Source organism: Eurosta solidaginis, chromosome 2, assembly GCF_040869045.1.
Source record: "Eurosta solidaginis isolate ZX-2024a chromosome 2, ASM4086904v1, whole genome shotgun sequence".
NCBI lineage: Eukaryota > Metazoa > Arthropoda > Insecta > Diptera > Tephritidae > Eurosta > Eurosta solidaginis.
In genome coordinates, this window is record NC_090320.1 from 65,976,161 (window position 1) to 65,995,666 (window position 19,506).

General features: G+C 41.4%; 1 protein-coding gene across 1 annotated transcript in view; it reads left to right on the forward strand.

The window, feature by feature from the left end:
- The first annotated feature begins 335 nt into the window (after positions 1 to 335).
- The window catches only part of LOC137239860 (uncharacterized), a 62,241-nt gene continuing 43,070 nt past the window's right edge, over positions 336 to 19,506 (forward strand). The window contains exons 1-2 of the mRNA XM_067765599.1: positions 336 to 948; positions 1,028 to 1,358. Of these exons, the coding sequence (XP_067621700.1) occupies positions 1,306 to 1,358 (53 nt within the window). The 5' untranslated portion in view covers positions 336 to 948; positions 1,028 to 1,305. The remainder of the gene's footprint in view (positions 949 to 1,027; positions 1,359 to 19,506) is intronic.

A 19,506-nucleotide genomic window follows, 5' to 3' on the forward strand; every position in this document is an offset into this window, starting at 1 on the left:
TCGAACTAATAATACTTACACTAAAACAAGTATTTTTATCCTTTTTCCCATAATTTTTGAACGCTATTCTACAGTTGTAGGTCAAACTAAAGTTTAGCAAAATTTTTGGGACGTTTTTCGTTTTGGCTGAAAATTTTTTGTTCTGGCACCCGCTTCAGCTGGCGCGAGGGATTTATCAGTGATTGTTGCCAGCAACAACTATAAGATAAATCCCTCGTGAGAGCGAAAATATGAGAGCGTAAGCCAAAGATTCGTATCAATCTAATCTATGCTCTCTGTCATCAGTGCTCTCTGTATATGTCATCTATGCTGTATATATGTATATTAGTTTTGATTGCTAAAATTTTGTAATTTTCCACTTCATTAAATTATTAATTAAATTCAAAACAGTGCTACAAAGAATATGGTAATAAAGTCGAATATAAAAGAAAATGAACATTGTGACAGTTTTATCAAGTTGTGGGTGGATTTTTCGTCAGACGAGTGGAAGGTGACTGCAGTTAAAACACCAGTTAAAACCAACCACCAATTGAACAAACCATTCAACATCGGTTTGTTGTAGAAAAATCCGAAATTTTACATTTTGCTGTGGATATTTATATAATATATATGTTAATTATAGTGAACAAGTCAATAATTTAAAGGTTGTAAAGCAGGCGGGTGAGAAATTGTGGGATTAGTGACTATTGGCGACTGTAATGCAGTTAACGGTACATTATTGGACTATGCCAATGGAAGCACTGTTCCATTGGCCATTTGATTGCCGTAGTAATCCTTGTCGCTGATCATTTCTCCGTTAATAAAGAAGAAAAAAAAAATTGTTTCTTAAATAAAAAAGTAGAAAATCGTCTAGGATATGTTATTTTGAAATTGGAGACTTTTTCAAGGTACACTGCAAAAGTACTGCATTTGAGGGAGTGCAAACGTTTGGACGGCCAAGTGCTCAAAGTAAGAGACAAAATCTGAACAGTTTATTTATAATTTACCTAACTACTCTTTTGGAATTTTTTCTTAAATTTGTTTGTAGGGTCACTACGAATTGGCGGTCAGCAACACCGTGATACCTACATAAATTATTAGATATACACATATGTGCATATGTACATACATTTGAGCAGCAAATGTGACAACCACTGAACAGGAAACCAACCGACACTAAAGCATGTACAGATGTGTATGTTCTTCATCGTAGATGTACGAAATTCGCAAAATATATGAATAACACGTGCCGCACAAAAAAAAAAAAATTATGTAAAATTAGCTAACTAAATTATTCAACAAAAATACCATTTAAAAAAGAAATACATGAATTTCAAACCTTCGAAGAACATTCTCAGCTGCATCAGCCTGCTTACAAGGTAAGAACATGGACATGCGCATATCAACGGTCGGAAATAAAATAATTGTATTATTTCAGCTATGCTGTCAGGAAACTCCTTAATATAGGGCTATGTATGTATGTATATGCACTATGCATATGGGCAAATCCCAAATAAGGTCCATCCCGAACCGAAATTTAAAAATCGCCGGACCTTATTTCTATGACTTGTTTAAAATAGTTTATTGTTTTCCCTCATCCTGGACAGGGAAAACATGATTTCAGAGAAGGAATTCGTTGCGTCCGTTAGCCTTCTTTCATCGGCATTTTTGTTCAGTCAACGAACAAAACTTGTTGCCGGAAATAAGCATTTTTGCGCTTTAAGCAGTGTATGAACTGTTGGTTGGTTCTTGGGGATGTTAGAGAAAATTAAATAAATGGAAGAAGCGATAAGCTCCAAAGAGATTTCAGACCGAACTTCTTTCCAATGTGCGCCGTGCTCCTTTTAGTTTTTCCTACAAATAGGCAGGACGGGTTCTACTTGTTTAATGCCGACTCCGAACGGCATTTGCAAGGCAAATGGTTTTCACTGAGAAGCTTTCCATGGCAGGAATACAGTCGGAGTGCTTGCAAAACACTGCCGAGGCGCGACCCCGCTTAGAAAAATTTTCTTCTAATGAAAAAACTTGTTTCTAAAATTTTGATCTTGCTTTGCCCGAGGCGTGAATCTAGGATCTTCGGTGTGGTAGGCGGAACACGCTACCATATATTTGTCGACTAGAAATGGGAATATCTTAGCCAAATTTCAATGGATCTATTAGTTTGGAGTTTTTGAAAGCAAAATTTATTATGGCCTTTTAGTTATTACTCTTTTACATACTGACAGGCGAAATAGTAAAAAAAGGCTATTCAAAATGCAAAATTCAAGTTATTGGTTTATTTTGTACTATTCTTAAGCATTTTTGTCAATAAACCCAACATTTTTACATCATTAGAACCCAAAAATGGTACTCTGTTGATTGACCTAAAAATTGATGGTAGAAAAAACAGATGGAAAATTATATACAGTTTATGTCTCCACTCATGAAAAAATATTTTTTGGCCTCTAATTCCGAATTTTGGGGACGTATTCGACATTACAGGTATGCAGATTTTCTTTACACGACTAGACCTATAAGGTGAGGTATGTATCTCAAAGAATAAATTTTCAATGTCATATAGTCCTCATGTTCCAATGGTACATGAACCGGATACGGATAAAGATTTAACATGCAAATGTAACAACAATGTGATCCATATGGTTCACATTGTTGTTGCATTTACATGTTAAATCTCTATCCGTATCTGGTTCATGTACCATTGGAACACGAGGAGTGTTATTCATAGGGAAAAAATTGGCGCGTCCATAACCGTACTTTAGCTTATTTTTGAAAACGCTAAAAGGATATCAGATTTTTTAAATCTACGGGTATAGGGTCTTTTTCACCTTCAGTATTTTCCATTTAAGGAATTTACAACTTTCCCTCGCTAAGTTTTGCATACTTTCACAAGCATTATAAAATTACTTCTACTTCTTGTTGCGTACAAATCTCATTATGTATGGTGAATATATAAGTACTGTATGTAATGTTTGAGGTACCCAAAATGTTTATCGAATGAAGCATTCTGGTAGTGCTCTCCAACATAATATCCGCTCAGTCCCCTGCTATGTTCTCTTTTATGTAGGTTGCAATGAGTGCGAATGTCGACCCCAGCGGGTTAGGGGGTCAGAATATTCCCGCGGTAGGTATGGCTGTCGTAAGAGGCGACTAAAATACCAGATTCAAGGGGCTGTGTAGCGCAACCCTTCAGGTTGCCAGCGCAATATATAATAGCTTCAACCTCACCTATCCGCGGCGAATTCTGTTTCACTAACAGACGGGGCTCTGCGACCCCAAGCTCCTCATGGAACTGGGGAGGGAGGGAATGACCTGAAGGTTTAATGTGGTCACATAAATCGTTCCCGAAATGGTCGGGTTAGCAACTTAATGGTGCTGTGGTACCGGAGCGTACCGGATCTGTATCCGGCAAAGGACCATTACATCGATAAAACTCCTCAAAGCCTTCGTGGAGCAACCTTACCGCTACAACAACAACAACAGTGAGAATGTCGCGTCCGTTACAGAGGAATTGCCGATATAATTATGTTCGTACTAGAGATGTTACGGAAGTGAGTTTACCGGACGAAGTAGGACTTTTTTAAAATCTTATAAATTGATAAAAAGTATAGTAGAATATATGAGTGTATACACATTATTTTCATTTATTTTCTGAAGTCCATTCAAGCAAATCGGATAGCGCGCTGATACTGCATATTGGGCCATATTTATTAAAATTTCTGCCAAAAAGACGTATGAAATTTTTCAAAACTGGCTTAGCTCAAATCGAAGTAGAGCTAGAGTGACGCGAAATATGTTTTTGAATAATTTACATATTTGTATGTAAAAACTAGCCGATATAAAACTCACAGAGTTTGAGATATTTAATTGTTTGGATTCATTTAAAAAAAATATTTGTAACGATTGCAACAAGAATATTTCTTAGAATGAAAATTTCTGATGTATTGAATTGAAATATGAAATGAGTTTTTCTTTGAATATAAGAAATGTCTTTTTGGTACAAAGTTGTTTAACAATTTATAGTAGAAATCAACAATAATTAAAAGTTAACATAATAACATAACTCGCGCATTCCGCTAGGGAGAATTCTCTTCAGCGAGTTTAGGGTATTTATCTTTAAGAACGGGGTTCGCGGCAGTTCCTGGCATAGAGATCCGACGCCTTTTTGTGAATATCACTGGGGACCTGTTTGTGTTTTCTTCTACAAACAGCTGTGTTATGCTTGTGGAGAAGACTTCTCAAGCCCCTGGGAGGTGGGGCCTCTTCAATAAGATGTCTGTTAGGATGCCCAGGTTTCTGGGTATTCAACAGAAATTGTTTGTTCAGCATTTCATTTCTCTCCCTAATGAGGAGTACTCTCGCCTCACTGTGTAGGTGGTATTCTGGGGACATAAAAAGACAGTCCTTAGCGATTCTGCGAGCAGTGTTTTGGCAGGCCTGTATTTTCTTCCAGTAAGTAACTTTTAGGCTTGGCGACCATATCGGGAACGCGTAGCATGAAAGCGGCCGGCCAATTGCTTTGTAAGTGGTAATGAGCGTCTCTTTGTCTCTACCCCATGTGCTGCCGGCAAGACATTTGAAGATTTTATTACAGCTCTGGATTTTAGGTACAATTGCGGTTGTAACTATGCTTGACAAAACGAAGGTTTATGGGAGTATCGAGAATGTGGACAGTCCTTCGCCGAAATCAAGGGGATATGGATTTTAGGTGTCTCTTACGATAGGCATGCCTACAACAACAACAAAAACAAACTAAGTCCCTTTACCCGCTGCGTACAATGTCTTGTCCTTTTACTGCGATAATCATTCTTGATACTGCATACTTTTAAAATATGATTCGTAATAATAAAGTTTTAGAAAAAAAAATCAGTGACCCAGAAACTTTAGGTGGTGCCATTCCACAGATTTGTCCGTTTCACGACCACATCTGCGGATGTAAAATCCGCATTCGCAACGCGTAACATCCGTAACAAATTCCACATTCGCAATAGCGCTACTGCTGCGCCCGTCTGTCGTGCATTGTTATCTATGAATAACTTTATTTCCGCCGAAAAGCACCTCAGTCTTGAACTGTTTGAAAAGCTATATTTATTGTTCATACACATGTTTGCATGTACATACATATGTATGTAAAAAAATTAAGGTATCCAACCATAACCGACAAAAAGAAGTAAGGGCAAAATTTTCGATTTTCCATATTGGGTTGGACTCGATAGAGTGTCACCATATGCATCAGCTGTCTAAATTTCAAAGTTCTATGGTAAACTGTTGAGAAATTATCGCTAAGCCAACTCAAACGTAAGCGACCACTTTCATATATGGTCGACGCCGCGGTAAAAAATGCTGGTTCCACTTTTGACTCAAAACGAATTTTGCACAAATTAGTAAAAATAAAACTTGCTAACTCCAACAAAATTATATTTTCAAAAAATGTAAGGTCTCAGTAGAAATTAAAATTTTTAATCTGAGTCTTAAGTAAGTAGGACCAATTATTCCTATAATTTTTATGAACAGTCTGGAAGATATTGTAAATTAGAATATGGTTATATAAAAATTCGAAAAAGATTGTATGTGCACTTACTGAGTTTTGATCATTTTAGATTTGAGATTTATCATTTTATTTACCAGTGAATACAAAAAAGGTAACACAAAGGTCGATATAATTTCTCGACGCAAACAATTACGTGTTGGACATACTACATTTCCGGCACTTGTAAGGGCTCTTTGAGAAGCTGTTGCGGCACAGCAAGATATCTTTTGGCAAGTTTTAAAAAATAGGGATATATTTTTTCATGATCATCCCACTAATCGCTGCCACTGAGATGGTGGTTGTTGTTATTGTAGCAGTAGATGGTGGTCTATTTGTTTTTTGAATACTTAGAGCAGAGCTCAAATTCGTCTTGTACCCAGCCCTTTCTGTGGTAAGGCTATCCGTTACTTCCCGAACTGCAAATCCTCCAACAGGCAGGTTCGCAAAACATCCTGGATTGGGGGGGTTGGCAGTTGACGAAAGTTCTGCACACTTTGGACTCATTCAGTCGAATGTGAGGTCCTCACGGACCAGCCCGTTCAACCTAATTAAACCATCGTTTTGTTGTATTTTTCCGATCAGTTCGATTATGTTCTTGGATTTTTTGAGTAGGCTAGTCTGATCTAATATTGCCGTGTACAAATAAAGATTTTTTTTTACCTTTCGTCCGACGTTTCGCTGAATTTTTCAGCCTCTTCAGGGGCCGTTTAAACTTGACGTATCTATATACATATAAAACAGCTGATCCAATGAACCTTATGGAAATCAATGTAATTGGTCAATGGTGCCATACTATAACGCCGTAGCCATAACCATACCATAGCCATATACGTAACCTAAAAATATTTGAGTTGATGAATTTATTAGCTTTTTGTAAATTTTATTTATTGTGGCCAAGTCTTCCTCCATTTTCCTCGCACAACTCAGTGAAGGTCTCCCCTTCCTCTGCTTTCAAACTGCGGTGTCGATTGAAATACTTTTATAGCCGTCTTCATCCATTCGCATAACATGAGCTAGCGAGCAAAGCTTTTGAGTTTTTATTCGCTGCGCTTTCGTCATATCTGTGTAAAGCTCCTACAACTCATTATTATATCTCCTTAGATACTCGCCGTCGACATAAAGGGCCGTTTAAACTTGACGTATCTATATACATATAAACCACAGATGATCCAATCAACCTGATGGAATCAATGTAATTGGTCAATGGTGCCATACTATAACGCCGTAGCCATAACCATACCATAGCCATATACATAACCTAAAAATATTTGAGTTGATGAATTTATTTGCTTTTTGTAAATTTTATTTATTGTTTTGGATACGTTTTGACTAAGAGACTTATTGTTTGTGGAATATGTTCGTAATTTTTTGCGTTTTCTTCATTTTTTTTTTTTTTAATTTTACGATTTTTAGGTTAAGGCAGCAATAATTGATGCCAATTGATATGGATAAGTAAAAATATGGCTATAACTATGTCAACTTTGTCAGGCCTCTAACGGAGAGGACCGTAAAACTTCCGGAGAACTTTTCGACTCAAGAGCTATCTTATCTTCTCTTTATGTTTTATACGAAATAAAAAAGTTAAAATAAAATGAATGTGTCTGAAGAATTGCATGCTTAAAATCTTCCTGAAACTCTGAACAAAGTTTTGGAAATTTTAATGAAGATTTTTAAAAGTTTTTCGAATTTCCGTTTTCGATTTTTCCCCGCTAACTGAAAATTTTTAGGGTATATTCGAAATTCGGAGCATAGATTTTTTGTATGCTTGACTGTACGAGATCAACAATTTGAGATAGGTTCCGAAACAAGTATTCCTTAACTGCCTCATTGTAATATATTTATGGAGCCGAGAGATTTGAAAAACAAACTTGATTTAGGGAAAAATGTGAAATACGCTTATTGGTGTTGTAGTAGTGCTTCGTCCCATCCAATAGGCGCGATCGATCACAAATTGTCATCAATGTCTTCTAACGGGAGTCCAAGGAAACTTGCTGTTTCAACAGGGGTGGACCATATTGAGAGGGGTGTTAGAGGCGTTGGTTCCAAATCAGTGAAACCCCATTTAATTTGTGAGATACGTTCTTTCCATACTATACTAACGATATTTATTAGCATTTCGCTTCCCAAGGCAGTCGGTTCTATGTACCGGAGCGACTCGGCATTTTTCCCGACCAAGGACTGTCATTTCAGTGTGACCCCATCTAATTTGTTTTGTCCCTCCCACAAATTGTCATCCTCCCAGCAGCTCCTTGCAGCAGGACTGCTCCATATTCTGTTACTCCGGGAAGGCATCGAATCCAATCCGGGTCCGTCTCCTGACCCCGGTCCTGAGAAATGGTTTTGCTGCATCTGCCGCAAAAGAATCTTTTTAGGACGGTCATACTCTGTTAAGTGTGTCTCGTGCAAGGGATGGTTGCATCGGACAGGTTGTTCTGGGCTTGATCCCAAAACCCGACGTCCACGTAACTTTTATAAATCTTTTGTGGCTCCTTGCTGTTCACGCCCAAGGGCGTCCCGTAGTCTACGCCTAAGCGCGCGCCTCCTGGCCTTCCACAACCCAGGCGTTGTCACCCGTCACTTACCCCCAGAGTGGCGAGGTCTCCCCTTATGCACTTTAGAATTCTGCAGTTAAACTGTAATGGACTAACTGGGAAGGTTACGGAGATAGTCGATTTCATGAAGCGGCACAACATCCGGATTGCTGCGATTCAAGAGACTAAACTCACAGCAAGATCTGCATTGCAGACCTGCTCTGGGTATAATGTCCACAGGAACGCCCGCGAGAGCGGAAATGGAGGCGGTCTCGCGTTTATCATACACCACTCTGCAATATTATATATTTGATCCTGGCATCGACCGCAGGGACAATGTCTTAGAACGTCAAGGCCTATCTGTCCGGTCAGGCGATGCAAACCTAGAAATCATCAACATCTACATCCCTCCTGCCACCTGTTGCCCCAGTGGATACCGCCCTAATATCAGGGCCTTACTCACTGGCAACAATCGCATTATCTTAGGCGATTTCAATGCCCATCATGATCTATGGCATTCAAACTTGCGGTCGGACAGTAGGGGTGAGATGTTGGCGGATCAAATAGAAGAAACGACGTTCTGCACAATAAACGGAGACGCCCCCACACGTATGGTAGGAAGCTGTCACAGCTCGCCAGATATCTCAATCGTTAGCGCAGAACTCGTAAACTGCGTCAACTGGCAGCCGATGGTAACATTGACATCCGACCACCTGCTCATACTTATTTCGCTTGAGCGTACCGCCGACTTCATCATCACCGAAAAACGCACTTCCATAAACTTCAAAAAAGGAAAGTGGGAAGAAGATAAATCCTTTACAGACAGCCGCTTTGCTGCCCTCCCTATCCCGACTGATGGCCGCCAAGGGGAGCGTGCCTTCCATAAGGTCATTAAATCCGCCTCGGCACATTTCATTCCCGCCGGGAGAATTCCCGAAATCCGGCCCCACTTCCCGGCGGAGGCCGCAAACTTAGCGAGAGAACGTGACCTTATAAGACAGCTTGATCCAGGCGACCCCCAAATAAGGGATATAAACCAACGCATCAGATTGCTTGTGGATGAACACAAGCGGGCGAAATAGGAGGAGCACCTAAGAGGTTGTAACCTCTCTATCGGTGTGGGTAAACTTTGGTCCACCGTAAAGTCCCTATCGAATCCGACTAAGCACAAAGACAAAGTTTCCATCGCCTTTGGTGACAAAGTGCTGTCGGACGCGAAAAAATGCGCCAGCGCTTTCTGCCGACAATATATAATGCATCCTACGGTCGACAAAGATAGACGGAGAGCCAATAGACACGCACATAAACACAAATTCAGCGCATCACTAATCACCATCACCGCTAAAGAGGTTGAGGACGCCATTGGTCGTGCTAAACCATCCATAGCAGTGGGCCCAGACGGCATAGCCATGCCGATGCTTAAAAGCCTAGGGAAAGAGGGTTTCAAATATTTAGCGCATGTCTTCAACCTGTCTCTTTCCACCTTTGTCATACCTGAGAAATGGAAAATGGCCAAGGTGGTCCCGCTACTAAAGCCTGGGAAACCAGCTAACATAGTGTGAGGGCGAGTTAACATCACCCATAAAAAACATGCACAGATACGAGTTAACAGCGCCATCAATGTTGCTGACATACGCCGTCTCAGCCATAGCAACATTAAGCCCTGCTGCTAAACATATTGGCACTTGCAACAAGGAACAGTGTGAGACGAAATAAGACTGACAAGTATACATGTGTTTGGTTAGGTGTGTATTCGAACTATAGGCAGATATCGTATGATTTTTGGTACCGAAAGGAGGAATGACCCAGTAGGTTCGGCCCAAAAACAAGTGAATAGAGAAGGAGTTAGTTCGAAAACAATAATCAGGTGATCACTAATGCAATTCATGGTAATAAGAAATTAGTTCGAAAAGAACGAAAAGACCACCAATGCAATTCCAATGAAAATAGCAGCTTCAACTAAAGGAGACAAATGAGAAGAAGTCAGTTCCGGACAAATTCGCAATCAACACGGTCAGTACTTTAAGTCCGACTTGAAAATTATTGAATAATGACTTATAAACTTTAATATGTGTACATAAATTATATTATATAAAATTGTGCCGCGAAAGCAGAAAAAAAAGAAAATTTCGAATTTCGAATTTCGATTATAATGTCGCGAGTCGCACGATCAGAAAAAAAAAAAAAAATATAGTGATAATTCGCCAAGAGTTTGAACGTTGAAAAAAAATAAAAAAGATATACATTTAAACGAACTGGTGTGTGGCATAACAAAATTAGAAGTTTCACTTTTAATTTACGACAGAGGTCTGTTAGGACTTGTAAAAAGGTTCAAAGATTGTCGATGAATGACCAAATAAAGTGACAGTTAAAAAATAATATATAATTAATCCTGCCAAAAGGATTCTATTCCCTATTTATAAAAGTACACGGAAATGAAGAAATAGTTATGGAAATCAATAAATTCGCAGGCAAAATCTCCATAGCAAAAGCAGCGAATCCCAAATAATGGTGATTAAATATTACAAGTGGTTTTAAACACAAAAATCTTTAAATTGACGAAAATGTGTCAGGACTTTAAGTCCGATTGCGTTACGTGATTGATGGTACAAATCTTATTTCACCAAAGATATTCGAAATATCGTCGGATGAAAAACATATATTTTATTCAGTGACTGGGCTTAAACAAGATCCGTAAAGGACACAAAAAGGTTAAACAAATTTGAATAAGGGAAGAGAAAGAAATGTCACAGTTGAACTATAAAAGTTTTAGAAGATCACCATTCTGAAAAGTAAAGAAAATTGTTTAAAGTTGGAAATCGAAAATTAATAAATCTACATATTATGCCGCTTGGACGAAAGATCAGTACGGACCAGGTTCAGCACCAGCAAGGATATACAAAGTCGAAAGGATACAAGCCGAAAATTCTAAACTTATTTAAAAATTAAATTTATTTAAGTGATAGTGTTTGTAAGGTAGGAGAAAGGGTTAGGAAAATTTTGTGAAATGAAGTAGAATTTGAAAATGGGAAATAATTACTTAAATATTTGACAAAAAAAAAAAAAAAAAAAAAAAGATTTGGTACTAATACTTCAAGGGTTAAAGTGGAAAGTGCGTTTAAGTAATTAAACGAATAACCATATAATTATATGTGTATAGACATACATATATACATACCTAAAAGGGGAAAAATAAGATAATACAAAAAGAAATTTTTTTTTGTATTAATTTTGAAAAGGGACTGTAGGATTATTTGTGGAAAAAAAATTTCGAAACTTTTAAAGGTCTACGAATCCCCGACAGTTGACCAGTGGACGGAGGAACTGGAAACCGGAAATTAATGTGAGTAGCAAATTTTTATTTACTAAAATTTTTCCATTTATAAATTTTTTTTCTTTTCCAAAATTTATTTATTTTTTTTTCATCTAAATAAATAAAATTTTGGATTAACGTTATTTTTCTTTATGAAAGTAAGATTTTCGCTTTATTGCAAATTTTAGCTTATATAGAGAAAGTCCATATGTATTTTGCTTCAATAAACATATTTTGAATTTAATAACTTTGTTTGATGTGGACAATCGCATTTGCTATTGATAATACATTTATGTATACACACTAGTTTATATACATATGTATGTACATGCATATATATTAACATTTTGCCGTTTCATGTTTAAACTCTTTCGCCACTTAATCAGGGGCAAAAGTTAGGCCTACGAACATATAAATTTTAATTTAATATGAAATAATATCGCCTAGATTATGTAATATTTAAATATTTCCATTTAAAAATTTTTATAAAGAGATTAGTTAATAGTCAGAATTTACTATCTACTTATGTTCCACATTTTCGATGTTAATATTGTGGAATGTAAGAGCGAATTGAGAGTTAGGTTTTGAGCATGCTTATGAACATGTTGATATCGTATTTGGTTTAGATCAGCGTTCGATAGCTTTGTTGTAGTGCTAAATTAGGTTTCTATAGTTATCAAGCAACATTAAAAAAAAAATATGAAATACGTAAATGGAAAACGTATGTAAATGGTTGCATGCACATACCAATGTAAAAATCGAAGGAAAGGTAATCAACTTAAAACTAAGTAAATATGAATAAAATATCATTTTGAATTTGTTAATATAAGATAACGATGGAGTAGATTTTATTTAATTGTGTGAGAGGCAATATAGGGAAAATGGGCTAAGAGTGACATGGTAAGGGTACTCTTAGCAGGCTGGGTGGGTAAAGAGGCGGAGAGGCAAATGACAGCTGAAGCCCTCCTAGACATCCGGTGAGTGAGTATTTTGATATCAGATATGTGTCCTTTAACGGTAGTTGTAGGCCAGTTTAGTTCTGTTTTAGTTTCTTTGTGGTATTTCCCGTATTTGAGAAGAAAACTTTCCTCGTAGGTCCAAACTACCCCTTTCATCTGCGAACTACGCAAAGTAAGAATCTCTGTTTATTATTTACTAGCCTTTACCCGCGGCCCCGTCCGCAAGGAGAAAATAAAATATATGTGCTATTCACGTTAGCCTGCTTATCAAGTTGTCTGTTTAAAAATTTTTTCTGTCAATGTATTTTATTTTTTAATACAGTAAAAAAAAAAGAACTAACTGAGCTGATGGGCACGCTTATATGAATAGTACAATACACTTTTTTCGAATTAAAAAAAATACATTTTGTTTCTAAGTTAAATTAATTGATATGACAGGGGTGAAAGAATTACTACTCATAGAACAAAGGAGTGAAACTACAATTAGCTAAAACCAAAAAGAAGTTTTTAAATGAAAGCAGTGTTGCTTTTTCGGGTATTTAGTTGGTTAAAATATTACAAAAATTTTAATTATAGTTGTAATAGTTCGTTACAGGATTCATTTAAAAACAGAACGAAAAAGCTGTGATATATTAAAGATAAAACATACCGAATTTTAATTACGAATAATTTGCCGTAAATCCACGGCCATGTGTGCTGAATTACCGGTTTCGAAGAGACCTAAAATGATCCCGGAAGTGTCCCTAAATGACACCAAATAGTCACGAAATGATGCCGACGGGATCCTGGACAAATCTCGAAAACTATCCAGAAATGATGCCGGAAGGGTCCCAAAATAATCCCGAAGTAGTCACGAAAAGTCCCGAAATGACCCTGACGGGATCCCGGACGGATCCCGAAAACCATCCAGATTTGATTCCTGAACGGTCCGCAAATGATCCCGATATAGTCCGAAAAAGTCCCGAAAAAACTCTGACGGGATCCCGGACAAATCCCGAAAATCGCCCAGAAATTATCCCGGAGGAGTCCCAAAATGATTCCGAAATAGTAGTCACGAAAAAGGCCCGAAATGACCCTGACGGGATCCCGAAAACCATCCAGAAATGACTTTGGAGGGATCCCAAATGATCCCGGAAAAGTCCACAAACCATCCAGAATTGATCTCTGAAGGTTTCGCAAATGATCCCGAAATAGTCCCGAAAGTCACGAAAAACTCAGACCCATCCCGAAGATCATGAAGAAATTATCCTGGAAGGGTCCCCAAAATTACCCCGAAATAACTCTGACGGGATCCCGGACAGATCCCGAAAATCATCCAGAACTGAGCTCTGAAACGTCCCCAAATAATCCAGAAATAGTCCGGAAAAAGTCCCGAAAAAACTCCGTCGGGATCCCGGACAGATCCCGAAAATCACCCAGAAATTATGCCGGAGGGGTCCCAAAATGATTCCGAAATAGTCCCGAAAAAGTCCCGAAATGACCTTGAGGGGATCCCAGACCGATACCGAAAACCATCCAGAATTGATCTCTAAAGGGTCCGCAATTTATCGCAGATAAAGTTGCGAAAAAACTACGAAGGGATCCCGAACAGATCCCGAAAATCATAGAGAAATTATCCCGGAAGGGTCCCAAAATGATCCCGAAATAGTCCCGAAAAGGCGCGAAATAACCCTGACGGGATCCCGGACGGATCCCGAAAACCACCCAGAAATGATCTTTAAGGGCAACTGACCCCGAAATAGTCGTGAAAAAAGTCCCGAAATTACCCCGACGGGATCCCGAAAACCATCCAGAAATTATCCCTGAAGGATCCCCAAATGATCCAAGAACAGTCTCGAAACTCCCTGACATTTTCCCGAAAAAGTAAAAAACAAACCCGACGGGATCTCGGACGGATCCCGAAAACGATCCAGAAATGATGCCGGAAGGGACCCCAAATGATCCCGAAAAATTCCCGAAATTCCCCCGATGGGATCCCGGACGGATCCCGGACCATCCAGAAATGATGCCGGCTGGTACCCCAAAATGTTCCCGAAATAGGCCAGAAATAACCCCGTCGGGATCCCGGACGGATACCCAAAAGTATACAGAAATGATGCTGGAAGGTGAAATGATCCCCTTAAAGAAAGATGAAAAATGAAATGATCCCCTTATAGTTCCGAAATGATCCTGACGGGATTTCCCGACGGATCCCGGAAACTATCCAGAAATGATGCCGGAAAGGTTCCCAAGTTATCCCCAAATAGTCCCGAAATTACCCTGACGGTATCCCGGACGGATCACGAAAACCATCCGGAAATGATGGCGAAAGGGTCCCCAAATGATCCCGCATTAGTCGCGGGTTCCGAAATGACCCTGACGGGATCCCCGAAGGATCCCGGAAACTATCCAGAAATGATGCCGGAAAGGTTCCCAAGTTATCCCCAAATAGTCCCGAAATTACCCTGACGGTATCCCGGACGGATACCGAAAACCATCTAGAAAAGTGGCCGGAAGATACCCCAAATGATCCCGAAAAAGTCCTGAAATGATCCAGACGGGATCCCGGACGGATCCCGAAAACCATCTAGAATTGATACCGGAAGGTACCCCAAATGATGCCGAAATAGTCCCGAAATGACATCGACGGGATCCCGGACGGATCCCGAAAACCATCCAGAAATGATGCCGGAATGGACCCCAAATGATCCCGCAAAAGTCCCAAAATGACCCCGACAGGATCCCGGACGGATCCCGAAAACCATCCAGAAATGATGCCGGAATGGACCCCAAATGGTCCCGCAAAAGTCCCAAAATGACCCCGACAGGATCCCGGACGGATCCCGGAAACCATCCAGAAATGATGCCGGAATGGACCCCAAATGGTCCCGAAATGACACCGACGGGATCCCGGACGGATACCGAAAACCATCCAGAAATGATGCCGGCAGGTACTCCAAATTATCCCGAAATAGTCCGGGTGATACCGGAAGGTACCCCAAATGATGCCGAAATAGTCCCGAAATGACATCGACGGGATCCCGGACGGATCCCGAAAACCATCCAGAAATGATGCCGGCAGGTACTCCAAATTATCCCGAAATAGTCCGGTGATACCGGAAGGTACCCCAAATGATGCCGAAATAGTCCCGAAATGACATCGACGGGATCCCGGACGGATCCCGAAAACCATCCAGAAATGATGCCGGAGGAGACCCCAAATGATCCCGCTAAAGACCCAAAATGACCCCGATAGGGTCCCGGATGGATCCCGTAAACCATCCAGAAATGATGCCGGAAGAGACCCCAAATGATCCCGCAAAAGTCCCAAAATGACCCCGACAGGATCCCGGACGGATCCCGTAAACCATCCAGAAATGTTGTCGGAAGAGACCCCAAATGATCCCGCAAAAGTCCCAAAATGACCCCGACAGGATCCCGGACGGATCCCGAAAACCATCCAGAAATGATGCCGGGAGAGACCCCAAATGATCCCGCAAAAGTCCCAAAATAACCCCGACAGGATCCCGGACGGATCCCGTAAACCATCCAGAAATGATGCCGGAGGAGACCCCAAATGATCCCGCTAAATTCCCAAAATGACCCCGACAGGGTCCCGGACGGATCCCGTAAACCATCCAGAAATGATGCCGGAAGAGACCCCAAATGATCCCGCAAAAGTCCCAAAATGACCCCGACAGGATCCCGGACGGATCCCGTAAGCCATCCAGAAATGATGCCGGAGGAGACCCCAAATGATCCCGCAAAAGTCCCAAAATGACCGCGACAGCATCCCGGACGGATCCCGTAAACCATCCAGAAATGATGCCGGAAGAGACCCCAAATGATCCCGCAAAAGTCCCAAAATGACAGCGACAGGATCCCGGACGGATCCCAAAAACCATCCAGAAATGATGCCGGAGGAGACCCCAAATGATCCCGCAAAAGTCTCAAAATGACCCCGACAGGATCCCGGACGGATCCCGAAAACCATCCAGAAATGATGCTGAAAGAGACCCCAAATGATCCCGCAAAAGTCACAAAATGACCCCGACAGGATCCCGGAAGGATCCCGTAAACCATCCAGAAATGATGCCGGAAGAGACCCCAAATGATCCCGCAAAAGTCCCAAAATTACGCCGACGGGATCCCGGACGGATCCCGGAAACCATCCAGAAATGATGCCGGAGGAGACCCCAAATGATCCCGCAAAATTCTCAAAATGACCCCGACAGGATCCCGTACGGATCCCGAAAACCATCCAGAAATGATGCTGGAAGAGACCCAAAATGATCCCGCAAAAGTCCCAAAATGACCCCGACAGGATCCCGGACGGATCCCGTAAACCATCCAGAAATGATGCCGGAAGAGACCCAAAATGATCCCGCAAAAATCCCAAAATGACCGCGACAGGATCCCGGACGGATCCCGTAAAGCATCCAGAAATGATGCCGGAAGAGACCCCAAATGATCCCGCAAAAGTCCCAAAATGACCCCGACAGGATCCCGGACGGATCCCGTAAACCATCCAGAAATGATGCCGGAGGAGACCCCAAATGATCCCGCTAAAGTCCCAAAATGACCCCGACAGGGTCCCGGACGGATCCCGTAAACCATCGAGAGATGATGCCGGAAGAGACCCTAAATGATCCCGCAAAAGTCCCAAAATGACCCCGACAGGATCCCGGACGGATCCCGTAAACCATCCAGAAATGATGCCGGAAGAGACCCCAAATGATCCCGCAAAAGTCCCAAAATGACCGCGACAGGATCCCGGACGGATCCCGTAAACCATCCAGAAATGATGCCGGAAGAGACCACAAATGATCCCGCAAAAGTCCCAAAATGACCCCGACAGGATCCCGGACGGATCCCGTAAACCATCCAGAAATGATGCCGGAGGAGACCCCAAATGATCCCGCAAAAGTCTCAAAATGACCCCGACAGGATCCCGGACGGATCCCGAAAAGCATCCAGAAATGATGCCGGAGGAGACCCCAAATGATCCCGCAAAAGTCCCAAAATGACCCCGACAGGATCCCGGACGGATCCCGTAAACCATCCAGAAATGATGCCGGAGGAGACCCCAAATGATCCCGCTAAAGTCCCAAAATGACCCCGACAGGGTCCCGGACGGCGCCCGTAAACCATCCAGAAATGATGCCGGAAGAGACCCCAAATGATCCCGCAAAAGTCCCAAAATGACCCCGACAGGATTCCGGACGGATCCCGTAAACCATCCAGAAATGATGCCGAAAGAGACCCCAAATGATCCCGCAAAAGTCCCAAAATGACGCCGACGGGATCCCGGACGGATCCCGTAAACCATCCAGAAATGATGCCGGAAGAGACCCCAAATGATCCCGCAAAAGTCCCAAAATGACCCCGACAGGATCCCGTAAACCATCCAGAAATGATGCCGGAGGAGACCCCAAATGATCCCGCTAAAGTCCCAAAATGACCCCGACAGGGTCCCGGACGGCGCCCGTAAACCATCCAGAAATGATGCCGGAAGAGACCACAAATGATCCCGCAAAAGTCCCAAAATGACCCCGACAGGATCCCGGACGGATCCCGTAAACCATCCAGAAATGATGCCGGAGGAGACCCCAAATGATCCCGCAAAAGTCTCAAAATGACCCCGACAGGATCCCGGACGGATCCCGAAAAGCATCCAGAAATGATGCCGGAGGAGACCCCAAATGATCCCGCAAAAGTCCCAAAATGACCCCGACAGGATTCCGGACGGATCCCGTAAACCATCCAGAAATGATGCCGAAAGAGACCCCAAATGATCCCGCAAAAGTCCCAAAATGACGCCGACGGGATCCCGGACGGATCCCGAAAACCATCCAGAAATGATGCCGGAAGGGTCCCAAATGATCGCGAAATAGTCCCGAGATGATTCCGGAATAGTCCCGAAAATGTCCCAAAATAACCCCGACGGGATCCCGGACGGATCCCGAAAACTATACAGAAATGATCCCGGAAGGGTCCCAAAATGATCCCGAAATAGTCTCGAAAAAGTCCCGAAATTACCCCGGCGTAATCCCGGACCGATCCCGAAAACCATCCAGAAATGATCCCAGAGGGTCTCGATATGACCCTTACGGGATTACAAATAAGGTGAAGCTAATTATAAAACCATGTTAATAAGGCAGCAGGCGCATTGGAGCGAATAAAAAGTTACATAGAAACATACAGGTAAAGCTAATAAAAGCGTGCTAATAAAAACAATTGACGGAGGGCGGATGGAGGGAGTAGAGGAGAGGACCACTGATCGTTCCTCCAAAATTGTCTAGATCTCGTTCTGTATGTACCAGATACCAAAAACTATTGATTTAGGAGAAAATTTATATGAGTTATAACAATTTATAGATTTTACACCAGAGGGGGAGATAAAGCGGAGCGGGCGGAGGGTGTCACTGCTTACTTTGTAAGCCCTCGGACTTATTTGACCCCTTGAGTCTGTGATATTGGTGAAGGCCAGTATACGTAAAGTTATAATGTGTAAAAATTATTGAAAAATAATTTCTCGAAGGGGTCGTGGGACCTCCACCCCTCTTTCCATGTTCGAAAAAAATTTCGCTAGTAGACTACTGTCTGTGTCCCAAATTTCATCAAAATCCGTGTAGCCATTCTGGCGTGATTCAGTCGCAAAGACGAAAAAAATATAATAATTAAATTATAACTGTTCCTAGGGGGCGGGGACCACGCCCCTTTTGAAAAATATATAGCTAGTAGATCCTTCTAGACTATTGGCTATATGTGTGCAAAATTTCATCCAAATCGGTCCAGCCGTTCTTGCGTGATTGAGTCACAAAGACAAACGTCTGGACAAACATCCAAACATCCAAACATCCAAACATCTTCACATCCAAACTTTCCCATTTATAATATATACTAGCCTTTACCCGCGGCCCCGTCCGCAAGGAGAAATTTAAATATATGGGCTATTCGCGTTAGCCTGCTTATTATCTGTTTAAAATTGTTTTTCTGTCTAATGCATTTTATTTTTGTAATTGAGTAAAAAAAAGAACTAAATGAGCTGATAACCTGATATGATCCTAAATGATCCCGAAATTATCCAGAAAAAGCTACGAAATGACCCCCACGCTATCGCGGACGGATCCCGAAAACCATGCAGAAATGCCCCGAAAGGGTCTCCAAAAGTTCCCTGAATAGTCCCCAAAAAAACCCGAAATGACAGCGACACGA